Source organism: Chinchilla lanigera, unplaced genomic scaffold (genome assembly GCF_000276665.1).
Source record: "Chinchilla lanigera isolate Chin_1 unplaced genomic scaffold, ChiLan1.0 scaffold00010, whole genome shotgun sequence".
Taxonomy (NCBI): domain Eukaryota; kingdom Metazoa; phylum Chordata; class Mammalia; order Rodentia; family Chinchillidae; genus Chinchilla; species Chinchilla lanigera.
This window is the reverse complement of record NW_004955411.1, coordinates 21,751,820-21,767,421: the sequence shown is the minus strand read 5'-3', so window position 1 is coordinate 21,767,421 and position 15,602 is coordinate 21,751,820. Positions and strand designations below refer to the sequence as shown.

Below are 15,602 nucleotides of genomic sequence, written 5' to 3'. Positions count from 1 at the left end.
TAGCTGGGTTGAATGGGACCTCTAGACCTAGTTTTCAGAGGAATCTCCAAACTGATTTCCACAATGGTTTCACCAGTCTACACTCCCACCAGCAGTGGAGAAGGGTTCCTACTTCTCCACAACCTCGCCAGCACTTGTTATTGGTTGATTTCTTGATGCTAGCCATTCTTACTGGGGTAAGGTGGAATCTCAGTGTTGTTTTAATTTGCATTTCTCGAATGACTAATGATGTTGAACATTTTCTCATATATTTATCTGCCATTTGTATCTCCTTGTCTGAGAAGTGTGTATTCATCTCCACTGCCCATTTTTGGATTGGGTCTTTGAATTTGGAGGGGCTAAAAATTTCAAGTTTTACCATTGTGTTTCCTGTAGGATTTCGCATAGATATGGTTTTTCAATTTAAAGCAATCTTTTTTGTTTCTAATTTATCAACAGTAAATATGTAGGAATAATGAATTTTAACCCTTTCCCATGAAGTTTTACCTTTACCCTGTTAGCATAATCACCTTTCTACTGTTAGATAACCCTTTCAATCCAGAGAATAAATTTAATTACAACTAACCCATACAATTTCATTAGGTTTAAATGAGAAAAACACATTTGACACTCTCTTCATTTTTCAGCATTTGCAAGTATTTCTTTTAATTTGTTTTCTAATTTCTAAGGGAGACAGAATTTTAAAAGAATGATTCACCCTAATATACTGTCTTTAACAAGTTGTGGCACCCTACTCTTCTAAGTAATAATTTAAATATAAAAGTGAAAAATGTACTACTCTTCAACCCTAAGTTTATTCCAAAGTCACTTTACTGGTTTTTTCTGTATGGATTTCTTTTTTGCATTTGGCATTTCCCCCTCAAGTACTGCGAATTGAATCCAGGGTCTCACACTTTCTAGTCGTGTACTCTACTACTAACTGTATTCTTAGCTCATTTTATTTTACTTTGAGGCAGGATATTCCAAAACTGCCCAAGCTGGCCTAAAACCTGCAATGTTCCTGCCTCAGCCTCCCAAGTAGCTGGGAACACAGCCATGAACCATCATATCTGATTGCACATGGTATTTTTAAGTTAGCAGAAAGACTTGATATCAAATTAACATGGTAATACAGTGCTTTGATAATGATTTTTGGTAACATTGATTCAAAATTACTTCTAAGCATAGTTATGTGAAAAACAAGTATTAGTCAATAGCTGATAATGCCCATTTTGTCTTGTTTACAATGATTTTGCTCAGATTTTTACTCTTTTCAAAACCAACACACACACACACACACACACACACACACACACTCACACACAATCCATGCCCCACAAAAGCATAATATACCATTAGTTGCATGTACCACTGAATACCACAATTGTATGCAGTATTATGGTGGAACAGTTTTCTGGTGTAGAATATTTATTTCACTGGGGTAATTTCTAACATTTTAAAAACTTTGTGGTTAAATTTATAGTTAATTGTATGTGATATGTGAAACTTAAAATTTAAAACATATGAGATTTAAATAAAATCGAGAACATCCATTATAAATGTGCCACTTTTTTAGTTTAGGAAAATTCAGATCTATGGTTATCTGTTTATTAACCTTAACTTTATCTTTTGATACCACAGATTAAATAGTGACTACACAACAAAAACACCAATCATGCTGAAAAATTCTCCTCCTTTCAGTGACAGCTGAGGAGAATAGAATTGGCACTCATTCCTGACTTGACGAAGGGGGAAGGAGTCCCTGTAAAGTAATTAAACCAAAGGAAACCTGAATTCCTAAGGGTAAAAACATCACCCTAAGCTTATAAAAACGTTTAGTCTAAGTGGTTATGTAACAAAGTAACATTACATTTACTTTGTAGGACATTTTAAAAACTTGCTTTGAACAATAAAAAATATTTTGCTTTAGCCAAGTCAATTTTTCATTTTGAAACAGTAAATATTTGTATTAATAACAAATTTTGCTCTCATTAAATACTGTTTTTCTATAGGAAGTGAGAAAGTTTGATTGTAATTCAAAATCTCCTTACTTTTATTCAACATTGTACAGGAAGCCCCAGCCAGAGCAATCAGGCAAGAGAAAGAAATGATGGGCATCCAGACTGGAAAGGAGGAAGTCAAATGTCACTGCTTGCAATGACTGGTCTCATATATAGAAAACTCCACCCGGCCCACCAAAAAACTATTAGAATAAATGAATTCAGCAAAGTTCTAAGGTATATTAATGTACAAAAATTAGAATTTCTAATCAAGAAAGCAATCTGATTTACAATGGCTACAAAATTTTGACCCATATTTTTAAGGACTGTTTTTATAGGTATCATAGTTTAGGAGGAGTCATGTTAAACTGAATAATTATGATCAGTTTTAAAAAGTGAGTAATTATGAACTTGGTAGGGTCTTGGTGGCTTGTGACTCTGTTGTATTTAGAGATTAGTTTTTAGATGTCAGAGCTAACAGATGTATACACTTAGAGCAGAGAAAAGGGGGAAACATCACCCAAATTACAAAAAAACTAAACTTGGAATGTATGTCTACTGTATACATAACAAAACTTCACCAAATTAAAATGTATACAATTATAAAGATAAGTACTGTGTAAAAGCTGCAAATTTCACTACAGAAAATACATAAAGAATGCTGACTAAATGCTGCTTTTCATCTATTAACAAGAAATTAAAACGTTTCATAAAGAGATTTTAATATCTAAGATACAATACTTTATGTAGGCTTTTGTTAGATGAAAATTACTCCATGTAACTAACAAAGGAGTCATTTTTAATAATGATTAAACAATAAAAATGAATAACTTACAAAAAATTCATTACAATTCTTGTGTTGCATGTTATATACCACTTTGTCTTTTAACAGTTTACTGAACTCACACATTTAGACTTTTAAAGTGAGAAATCAATTGTTTGTTCTTTATTTGTGACCAATATTATCTAAACTGTTAGAAGTCAAAGGTAAAGGCAATTGTTTTGAATACCTGAGAAAGACTCTGAAAGCTGTCTTCCTTAAGAACAAAATTATTAGAAAAAGTTTCCTAACACAGCAGTCCTTTGGTATTGGTGGGAGATCGGTTCCTGCAGTAGGTGGATAACAAGGTCTGCAAATGCTCAAATTCCTTATATAAAATGACATAACGTTTGCATATAACCTTTGCACATCCTCCTGTATATATTAAGATCAACTCTGAATTATGTATAATACCTAGTACAATGTAAATACTACATCAGTAGCTGCTGCACTGTACTGTACTGTACTGTTTAAGGGATAATAACAAGAAAAACAGCTTCTACTACAATGTGCTTCTTTTGCCCTGAATATTTGCAATTGGCAACTGGTTGAATATGCAGACCATGGATATAAACGGGTTACTCATTTTTTCAAAAAGGAAAAAATTATAGATAATTATGAACTATTAAGTCATTATGAGAAGCTATGCCAATCATTTCTGGTTTGTGAATAACTTTACAATGAATACAGAATCTGTGTCATCCTACTTTGAAATGTGACTGCTGCTGACTGGTTAGGGCAAAGGCTTGGGGAATCGGGACGGAACAGAGGTGAGGCATGATGTGGTGCATTATCTATGTCCACAGCGGGAACAAGAAAGAAGTGATATTCCTTCGGAGAACTTCCTCTTTTTACACACCTTCCCTTAATCTCAGAACTATTTCATGAAACTCATTTTCTGTCATGGTGGATTCAAATATAAAACATACACAATGAAGAAAATCTATACAGTTGACATTTATTTCTCCAACAAAATGTAATAAAATATGTATGTTATAAAATATTACTAGGTACACGTTTATAACAATTTAAAATAACATATAGTGGCTAACTGTATATAAAAAAATCCACAGGCTACAACTGTATTTTTGTTCCTATGAAGATGCTTAGTTATATCAAAATATCATCACACTGATTTAGCCTTATAACTTTCTCCAGAAAATAATCAGATTACTAGCACTGTAGTAATCTTCAATGGCCTGATCATTCTCTAAGAAATAGAAAATTCTTAAGTTATAAAGCAGTTTAATGTTAGGCATGCTTCGTTTTAAAAACATAATGTTTTACTTCAAAATCCGTGTTTAAAAATTCATTTTATCACCTGGTAGGCTATTTTATGATAAATCTCAGTGCTAATTTGTTCCTGAATGTCTATACTCAAAAGATTTATATAACTGCTTGTTCATATTACCCTACTACTTCTCTTAATAGAATCAAATATCTGAGATAATATTTATATAAAATGATGTCTTAGATGCTTTTTAGTGTATAGTTACAAACAATTAAAACAATAGAGTGCCTTTTTATTATTATTCTTAGTTTTGACACCTTCTCACCAGCTTGAACCACCGGTGACACCCAATGACTGTCCCACTGGTTTGTACCACTCGTGGTGCACAGTTATACATGGGATAGTCGTGTATTTACCATTGGTGGTTCAAACCACCCAGCAGAGAGATGTGAATTATGGCCCTGTTATGAAAGACTTTTAGCATATAAATGATCCATTTGCCACAATGTGATAGTTATTGATCACAACTATTTTAAACTGATAGATATCTAAACTGTATTACATTTTTAAATGGGGATATCACTATATAAATGGGGATATATATCATTATGTACAAGAATTTAAACTACTGTCCTCTCAGGAATTATTTTAAATATATAACAAGCTTTTGTTTCCATGTCTGTAATATCTGAAATGGTAAGTACATGTTCTTTGCTATTTTTGATAAAAAACAAAATGTTAAACGACAACTCAATGATAGAATGAATATTCTTCTTTCTCAGCTAATGTCTGAGGAATATTAAATTTTAAGACTAAATAATAGAATAGTAAGAGATTGACGTGGTATTCTGAAAATAATAGTATTTGTGGCATCATTTATGCATAACAATTGTGAAACATTTTCCTAATAATTGAGATACAATCATTAACTTCTATAAAAGTGCTTGTCATAGTTTCTAAAGTCTGAAATACTATACAGCATAGTAAAGCAGAAGCATGCCAAACACTTAGGATGTAATGGTTTAGGAAAAATCTTCAAACGATGGTACAGACTATGCTGCAAAAACCAAGTCTTCCTGACGCAACATGATTCACAGTAAGGTTTAAGGTATGTAACTTAAAACGAATAGTAGACTATTATTTAAAGTGGTTTTAGATTCACAGCAAATCTGAGAAGCGATTATATTTTGACAACTGTTATCACTATGGGGAAGTTATCTAAAGTCTTTAGTGATACACTAAAGGAAACTGAACACTGAAAAAAATTAGAAACAATCTGTACAATATCTTTTCTAGGTATTAATTTTCTTTGTTAAATGTACAATATATATACATACAGTCCTACATCTTTGGGCTCAGGATACAAACAGGAATTAGCCACGTGATAGCTAGTTTATGTAACAAAAGAGTTCACCTACTGTAATATGAAAATTAAATTTCCATTTTAGCAGATTTTCAATTTTAGTCATTATCTACAATACTTTCTCAGTGCAGTATTTACTGTCTTTAAAAAAGTAAAAAGAAACTTTAATAAAGATAACAGTAATAGTAGACATTGACAGTATTGTTCCATAACTCAAAACAAAAGGAATGCATTTCTTGAAATTAGGTGATTTTTGATAATTACCTCTAATAAATGCCTTAAGAAACAGGCATCTGCTCATTTAATGCATAAGTGGTTCTTTCCTTACTGTATTTTTCAGACCACTTGCGAGTCAGTTCTAGATAAAGGCTCGGTTTGTGAGGCCGATAATCTAAGTACACTGTATTACTGGTTCTTTTGGGAACAGCTTTCTCAATCTGGGTTCCTTCATGCCACTCATTAAAGGAGGTGATAGAAATTAAACTCGGGTGGGTCTGAAGTGCAGCATCTAGACCGACTTCGTAGTACTTTCCATTGGTTCGGTTCCGTGTATTTTGAGTGTTCCAAGGCCGGATGCTGGTATCTATGTATCCTGGACCCACACTTGGGATAAACATTAAGTTGTATTTATCACAAAAGAATTTTAGTTTAGCCCAGTTCTGATGCGAGGAACCATAAGTAAAGCCATTTGTGGCAAAATATGTGTAAATACCATCAAAACCACTTTGAAGAATATCATTTTTATGTTTTTCTTCTACTAGAAGTGCAATAAATAATCCATCATAAGGGGAATTGCGGACACTGTGAGACCCTGAAGTGGTTAACAGATTGGCCCACTTTTCAGGCTTTGTGATATAGGAATCATACACATAAAACATAGGAAGAGATTTCCCAGTTCTCGTCTTGTACCTGTAAAAGGCTGGATGATTTCCGTATCTAGAATATAAACACATGTAAAGGTGAAATGGATATTCACTACTTGATATTCACAACTTACACAAAAACTGTTTACATGCTGAAAAGCAAAGTAATCAGTACAGTTTAACCACACTGTTCCCCTTCTTCAGGAAGTTAGTCATATAATAATTAAAAATATTTTAATTTTATACATTACAAAATGAGTTACTAAATAATTACCAAATAAGAAATTAATTATCTCATGCTCAAGTCTATAAAGTGTTGATTAATGCCATAAAAGCCCATGAATACATGAATCCATAAACTTTTTCTGTACACTAAATGTCCCTTTATTGCTGACAAGTCTGATGTCTGTCAGAGATTATCAGTGAATTCCTTTAACAAAATGAAAACGTATTAATTCTTTCTTTTAATCATATTGGATATAAATGAAATAGGTATCAGTGCTATAAAAGCTGTTCATATTTCATAATCTGAATCTTTTTAGAAATACACAATTATTTTCCTAGTATTTTAGAAATAAAGTATCAATATGACTGAAATCATAAATAGCCTTATAAACTTGTGAAATAGTAGAAACACCAACCTTTATTCATGCAGAAAGTGAACTATACAGAATTTCAGAAATAGTCCTCAAAGTAATTATGAGATTCATTTCAAAAACAGTTTAAATTTATTAAAAATGTCAAATCAGGTAGGGAAAAAAAGGTCAGATCATAATCCATTCAAATTTCTCAAATTTTACTTAAATATACTCTGCTATATCACATGCATTCTATATAATGACAATTATCACTGGGTCACCAACAGCAATTACAAATATAGAAGAAACTCACCTGTCTATAATATATTTGACATTTTTGTACATGTTTTGATCATCTCGATTGCTGTAGGGTTCTATGTGAAAAGTGACCTAAAACAAAGAAAGAAAAAAAATAATCAATGAGGGAACAAATTTACCTCTGAGGTAAAAAGAAAAATATGAGTAGATACTTTCAAGTGTGTGACCGTGCAATTTACACTTCAATGGAACGAATAACATATTTAAATAATTATTTTATAGTACTTTACTAAAAATCTATGTTTAACCTGTATTAACATTCAAACCATTTATAACAAACTCTTGACAAATATATAGTAGTGCTATACAGAACCATTTTCCTAATTTCATTTTTTTTTTTTTTTTTTTTTGAGACAGAGTCCTGCTATGTAATTCAGGTTGGCCTTGAACTTACTATGTAGCCCAGGCTGGCTTTGAACTTGCAACGATGATTTTCTGCCTCAGCCTCCCAAGTGCTGGGATTACAGCCGTGTGCCACCAGGCCCCAATTCTTAAATTATAATATGGTTTGCATGTCTCATCATAATAGTAGAAAACAGTAACTAAAACTATTTTCTAAATACTGTGTACAGACTTAATTTTTACCTAAAAAAAGCTGTTACATATAAATCAAGAATAACTATGGGGAATAAAACCACTTTGCATACCTCTTCTAGCTAGTAATGCAGATGGTACAGATAATATCTTTAAGTGACAATGTATTTATGATTTTTAAAACAAAGAATATGAGAATTTTCACTTTCATTCCTAATTTTGCTCACTAACCAACAGTAACTTAAAATCTGTGTATCAAATAAATGTATTTATACTGTTTTAATTTTAGGTATCAGGACCTATGAAGGACTTATGGAACTAGAGACTTCCATCTTATTGCAGTAAAAAACTAAATTATCTAATTAAATCAGAATGTATTTTGCGTTACTCAATGCTACTAGTTTTCACATAATTAATTTTAAAGTCAGAGTATCTAGTAAGAACTCTTTTTTTGGTCAAATGAGAGCACAGTAACACTGGAAAAAGTCTAGCCAGTGAAAAACTAACATCCAATTCAATTTTGCAGAACATAATGATTCCTCAGTATCCAAAGGAGAGGTGGTAGTTTCCATAGGATCTCCATGAACACCAAGATCTGCAGATGCTCATGTCCCTTACATAAATGACGCAGCACTTGCATAAAAGCCACATTTATCTTCTTGTATACTTTAAATGATTTCTAGATTACTTATAATACCAAATACAATGCAAATACTATGTCCAGAGTTACTATGCTATATTATTTAGGTAATAATAAAATGAAGAAAGGCTTCGTATGTTCTGTAGAGACACAGTTTTTTCTCCTGGTTGTTTTCCATCCACAGTTGAATCAACACATGCAGAACCCATAGTTATGGAGGGAAAACTGTATGTTGTTAGTACTATTAGTCAGATCTTTCAGTAACTTTGCCATTTGCTTCTTAAGTTCAATTCAAAGAAAACTGGCAATTCCACAGGCGTTTTCATATTCCTCAATGTTATTGCTATGATTTGGACGAGTTCCTGTCCAAAGCCCATGTGTTGGTCTGTACGGTCTGCATGGTGACACTACTGAGAGATGACATGAACCTTCAGGGTTAAGGGTTAGTGCAAGGTCCTTTTGTCACTGGGAGGCTGTCTTCACAGGGCATTATGGATTCCAAGCTTCCAATCTCTCTGTTTACTGGGTTGTGCTGCAGTTTATTCTACTAGTTTTTGTCATGATGTGCTGCCCTTGGCAAGGCCCAAGGCAACAGAGCTACCACGCAATCTTGGGCTGGAATTTGTCAGAATGGTGAGGTAATCTCTTGTCTACTCTGCAGCCAAAGTGAACTCTCTAAAGCAAAAACCTGTCCCTGTTTCTCTACTCCAATATCTCCATTCCCTATCTCTATCCCAGCACACTCTTCCTTTCCTGCTACAAGAATATGGTAAGTCATTTTCTACTCCTATGTAGTGTCATAATACCGTACTTTTTACTTTTCTTGCAATTTATATGTGCTTGTCTCTGACCTCCAATAGATTGCAAAGTCCCTTAAGGCCAGAGAAAATATCTTCTTCCCCTGTTACCCATATGGGGAACATCTTAATACTAAACCATATCTAGAATAGTATCTGGCACACTGAAGGTACTGAATGAATGAATGCATGCATGAGGAATTGGTGAATGATTTCTAGGCAAAAACAGACAATAGTTAAACTCTAGGTCTGCCATTTATACTCCATTTAGATAACATTCACCACGGTTTCACTGCAAATTCACATTATTCATTTAAAAATAAGAAAAAAGTCATAGACAATGTTTCAAGGAAAATCATTTAAAAAAGAATCACAGACATACTGTATAAAGATTCATACGGTAAAAGAATTGTGTAAGGCTGAAAAGAAGATATAACGATAGCACTAGAATCTTATGCAAATAAACACTGGATGCTTATAAAGCAACATTATGGGACATATGAATTACACATATGACAGAAAGAACTATTTAGCCAGTCATGGTGGTGCACGCCTGTAATCCCAGCACTTGGGAGGTTGAGGTGGGAGGATCACTGTGAGTTTGTAGCCCAGCCTGGGCTACAAAGTGAGTTCAAGGCCTGCTTGAACGACACAGGGAAACCCTGTCTCAAAAAAAAAAAAAAAAAAAAAAAAAAAGAAAAGAAAAAGACTACTTTAAAATAAAATACTAAATTTATTAAAATGGAAGGTGATAACCATCAAATGATTTGTTTTCCTCTATAATCCTAAAGAAAAGGAAAGAACAGATACTTCAAACTGATTTTCTTTTATTAGATGTTTGATTTAATTTGATCAGGTATGGTGCGGTGATGCTGCATAACAAACACACAGCTGCCACAGCTTTTAAACACAAACACTTGTTCTCACGCACATAAAATCTGTGGATTTGCTTTAATGGCTCTGCTCTAGGGTATGGATCAGGTTCAAATCAGTTCCTCACTTCTGTTACCCTCAGTCCTAGACATAATGGAGCTCCTATTTTCAGGTAAGAAAACAGCAGCACAATCATGCAGATGCATGGTATGCCCTGAGTTTCATTAGTCAAAACAGGCCATGAAGCAAATGTCAACATTAACGTAGCACGAAGTGTATTCCTCCTTTCCTTGAAGAGAAGGGAGGAGAGGAATACTTACTAAAAAATAAAAGCAGCTATCAAATATCTCTATCATGTCATAATCAAGGGACTTGTTTCACTGCTGTGGTCTTACCAGTGTAGGATAGAGGACATAGCAGAAAAGATTCAGCTCTGGTTTTTATACTCCTAAAAAAATGAGCCTGGTGCATGACATCAATGAGGACTACAATCCTTGCTGCAGCCAATATGCAGACAAATATAAAAAGCACACATGACCAGTAGCTCTGAAATCATGATTTATATTTTGATTTTAATTTTTTTCACTTATACTCTCCAAAAATCCCTTAGCGTACAGTTGCTAAACACAATATAGAACAAGTAACTAAAGCATCAAATATTTTTACTTTTCTTACCCGTTCATAATTTAAAAAGCACTAAAATAATTCTCGGTTGAAGTTCATATATCAAAATTACAATTACAAAGTGTTTAGTGACTAATGCTATTTAAGACATTATACAATCAAGTCTAATGAGCTATAACAAAAGCTTAACTGTGAGACAAATTCATGACTTAAAAACTCCTATTTTTAAACAAAAAAGAATGAAACTAAAACCTTTTTCACCTTACAAAATAGAAACAATAAAACACACCCAAGCAAAGTTTAAGAAGCCTACTAATAAACATGACAAACCACTATAGTACAACTGCCAATTATGATACAACTATCAACTTTAAAATAAAATTATTAAATTAATAGGACTATTTGGGGGAAAGTAAGAAAATAAATATTAATCAAATTGGGAGAAAGGGGGAGATTATTTCCTTGCTTTGAAGATTACCAAGAAAAAAGGGGATGTTACTAATGAACCCATTTATAATTAATGTTTTAGATATATGGTTAGTTATGTGATTGGAGGTAACCATTTATCAGCACAGAATTCACAACATCATTAATCTTGTCTCATCATATTGTCTTAGCAGTTTAAACAATTCTATTAAGGTATTATATCATTAATTAAACAAATTAATACTGTAGGGTTCACCAACACTTCTATTTAAAAACAATGTGGTTTGCAAACAAAGGCATTCAGTAAGGCTTTGCTTTTGTTCCCAAACTTCACACTGGGTGACAAACAGGATCACAGCCCTCTTCGCCACACAATCACAAATGCAGCCATCTTCCCCCAAATCATAAAATACGTTCATAAACGAGGTACCACTATATTTTCTAACATTAGCAAGCAAAAAGAAAACTGTCCATTATTCATAAAAATAAGATGTATTATTCCATATAGAATTGTTCTTTTTCTTAATTTGCTGTTCCATAACAATAACACAACAGAAAGCACAGTAAGATTCAATAGATAAAACTATCTTATGGTTTGTCATTTTACAAATGAAAGGGACATGCCAGTAAGATTAAAAAAAAAAAAAAAATACTGTCAGATCCCAGAGCTACCCAGGTAGAGGCAAGCTACAGTGTGTTGGTTCTGGTTTGGTTATGGTTGGATGCGATTTCTTGAAAATCTGTGTCAATATGGGAGACGGTGAGACCCGAAGAGGTACAACCTAGTGGGAGGTCATTAAGTCTTGCTGGGAGTACAGTCCTTGGAAGGAAGAGAGACAGGAGATACTTGTTTTGGGAAACTATGGTTAGTTTTCATGCAAGTGTTGTCAGAAGCAGCAAGTCTGGCTCTTCCTGTCCTGCCTGGCTTCCTGTCAACTTGATTTCTCTTTCACTCAGGCTCCCAGCATCAAGATGCCATCAGCCACAATACCTTCACTGGGGTCAGGCAGAGCCAGAACCATGCCCTTGAACCTCTACAACTATGACCCAAATCAATTTCTTCATAAAGTTACCTAGCTGCAGGTATTTTCTTACAGTAAAACTATTTACTAATGATGGGTATATTTTCTCTGGAAGAGATATGGCCAAGAAATTATTCTAAATATTGTGGAAAACATTATCAACTACCACATTTTTCTAATCATTAGATATAAAAATCTAATTGAGGATGTCAGCACAGACAAAGTGGCAGTTCCACAGACAATCAGTATGACTTCCACAGACAATGAACTCAGGCTGAGTTCATTTTCTTACACACTCTCCTTACACACAAAGGCTTTAACTAGCCTAAAAAATCAGATATTTTCACTTTACCATATTCTTTCAATATACTAAAATAGCATTTTTTTTTGAGTTCCCATTTCTCGGAATTACTGCAAAACTTTAGCAGAACAGTGGCTATTGGATTTACTTTGTGGAAGATAAACAGATCTTTTATTCAGTCTCAGATCCGGTGCCAGGGACCAGGAGGTGTGGTTATATGCAGATTTCAAAAGTCAGTGAAGGGGCTGGGGATTTAGCTCAGCAGCACAGCGCCTGCCTGGCAAGTGCAAGTTCGTGAGTTCGGTTCCCGATACCAGAAGAAAAAATTAAAAATTAAAAAAAAAAAAAAGTCAGTGAAAACTCACTGAATGGCACTGAGGGATAGGGCAAGTGACAGATCTTGCCAGTCAGCTAATTTGACAGATGCTGCATTAAGAGTTTCAAGATTATAACAGAAATGAGTCAGCTATACAAAAAGCAATAATACAATAGTCTTGGCTTTTTAACCTTTCTTAAGAGATTCATTTCTACTCCCCAATAACTACTCAGAATTTAAAAGGCAAAAAGGTAGATGTATTATACACATGTATCAACTCCCCATGATGAAACTTGTCATTATGTACTGCAAACATATACTAATAAAACAAACATTTGAACGAAAAGAAAAGCTAAATTTTCATTTTTATTTGAAATGAGTATTTCAACAGAGATTTCTCTCTTACAGAGTTTAATTACCAGTACTGCAAAAACCAGACTATCCTTCATTAGGATATATAATCTATAAGAAGTTATATAGAAAATGAGAGTAGTACTAATGTGAGAACTCAGAGTAAATAGTCTTGAGTTAAACGACACTACAATTCACATTTTCATTAAGGACTTACAAACAAATTGCACTGAAAAATAATAAACTTGAAGATGCATGAGCACACCGAAAACATGATCAAACTTGAAGTCTGATTGCTTATGCATAAGGAATAATAGCAGATAATGCACAAATAAAATGAAACAAACACTATCAAGAGGATAAGATCGTGAATATACCTCATTTTACATTTTTATACCTGATCTTAAATCATTCTTGAATGACATTTTAGATTTTAATATGAAGTGCCTTGTTTCTCGATTCTATTATGTTGCACTGATTTCTTTCTCCACAGAGGTTAATGCCATACGCTAATTTTGCCATTTTATACACTTCACTATCTGGAAAAACAGGCTTTCCCTTTATCACTAATCTTTTAAAATGTATGCCAATATATTTATAAGCTTCAGTGTTAGTTTGCCAAATTTAGTATTTAAAATCTCACTAAAATTCTAAGTGGGATTATATTGAATTTATAAATTATATTAAATAAAAGGAATACAAATGTTTGCGAGAATAGCCACTCATGCAACTCTGAATCCTCATCAAATTCATGTTTCTGTATTCGTGTGTATAGTTCATTTTCTCTAGTAAAACACCAAGGAGTTCTCTGTGTACCTACTGATTTTATTTTCCATTACTTTTCCTGATTTTTATCTGTTAGTTATCCTCCTGAATTATATTATTTTTTTTTATTCTAGCCACTATATTGAACTCATTATTCCTAATAGCTTTTAGAAAATTTTCATGGGTTTTGTATTTGTCATTTGCAAAGAATGATCTTTTTATATAAAACTTTTTAATGTATTTTTTTAGTCAACTTGTTTTGAGTCTCTATTATGACATAATACTGATGACAGATGCATTCTTTTACTCGTGTTGGTCAAGAGATTGACTGTTTTTTCTAAGAGTATGTTGTATATTTCAATCTATTAAAATATATTTTTTATCATGTTAAAGTGCATCAAGTTCAAGGATTTAAGTGTTTTATTAGTAGTTCTTATTTGGTCAAATTTATAGTACTCATTAAGATGATCAAGCTTCTATAAACAGTCAACGAAGATTTCTTTACTTAACACTTATACGGTGCTTACTTCGTGCCAGACATTAATCTTAATTATTTACATATATTACCTTATGTAATCTTCACTGCAAAGGCACAGGAACTAAGGCATAATAAGAGTTACATATAAATCCAGAAAGTGGTGGAGCCATGTTTGAATACAGGCAATTCAGATTCAGAGATTTGGATTTGTTACTCTTGGAACTGTTCTTAGATCATTATTAATAAACACTTCTTATCTATATTTTCTTTAGGAATTCTGCATGTGTTCTCATCAGTGAGATGGCTCGATAAGGCTCTTTCTTGTGCTGTTATTCACCTCTGAATAAGAATGGTGGTGTCATTACAGAATTAATTAGAAGGCTTTCCTGTTACTGCATCTCCAAGACATCCCACACTGATCCCCATCTCCTGGTCTTCACAACTTATGCATTTCTCTCCCATATTTTGCTAGGGCTGGTTTGCCAGGAGATACATCAACAGATCAGGGCAGAAGTGATAATATTACTTGCAAGATTAGGTGAAAAGAAAAAAATCTGAAAATTCTATCAAGGATTCTCTTTTCCTCAGATCATTCAACTTACTCTGAGGAAGCTAGGTGAAGTCCTAAGGAGACTCAGGCAGCCCTCTGGACAGGTTCACATGGTGAAGAACGTAAGTTCCTTGTCCATCACCTGCTTACTACACAAGAAAGCCTTAAAAAATAGATCTTATAGTCTCAAATGATTGCAGCACCAGCTTGCAGCCCACCTGATACCTCTTCAATGAGACCTGAAACCACACCCACATCCAGGTCCTTGACCTGGTTATGACACTTCCAGGTCCTTGACCTTTGGAAATTGTATGCAATAACAAATGTTTGTTATTCTAAGCTATGAAGTTCTAGGGTGATGTTAGGTAAGAATAGGTACTGAGTACACTTTGCAACATCATTATTTCAGTATCACAAGGATCAACTGTTTCATTGAAGTTGAACAGATTGATACATAAATCTGGTACTTTGGGAAAGAAATGTGTTCAAATACCTTCGAATTTTTCCTAGGAAAATTAGTCAATTCAGATTATTTAAACCTGTTTCTGCACAAAAGCAACTTTTTTGAGGTATTTTTCTAGAAAACTACCCATTTCTTTTAAATTTCAAATATATCAATATAAAATTTAAACTCTCTTCTAATTATATGTTTTTTCCATTTTTCATACTGTTTTACCACTGGCTTACATACTATTTTCTACAAAAAATGGAAGAAAGTATGGATTTATGCAGGCCACAGAGTTTGAAGACATGCATGTCTATACATGTGTGTA

The 15,602-nt window shown here is 33.3% G+C and overlaps 1 protein-coding gene across 5 annotated transcripts in view; it reads right to left on the bottom strand.

The window, feature by feature from the left end:
• Positions 1 to 3,737: 3,737 nt before the first annotated feature.
• Positions 3,738 to 15,602, bottom strand: part of Manea (mannosidase, endo-alpha) — a 34,600-nt gene continuing 22,735 nt past the window's right edge. For all 5 annotated transcript variants that reach the window (XM_005377774.2, XM_005377777.2, XM_005377775.2 and 2 more), the window contains 2 exons: positions 7,148 to 7,224; positions 3,738 to 6,329 (listed from right to left, as the gene is read on the bottom strand). In XM_005377774.2, the coding sequence (XP_005377831.1) occupies positions 5,672 to 6,329; positions 7,148 to 7,224 (735 nt within the window). In that variant the 3' untranslated portion in view covers positions 3,738 to 5,671. The remainder of the gene's footprint in view (positions 6,330 to 7,147; positions 7,225 to 15,602) is intronic.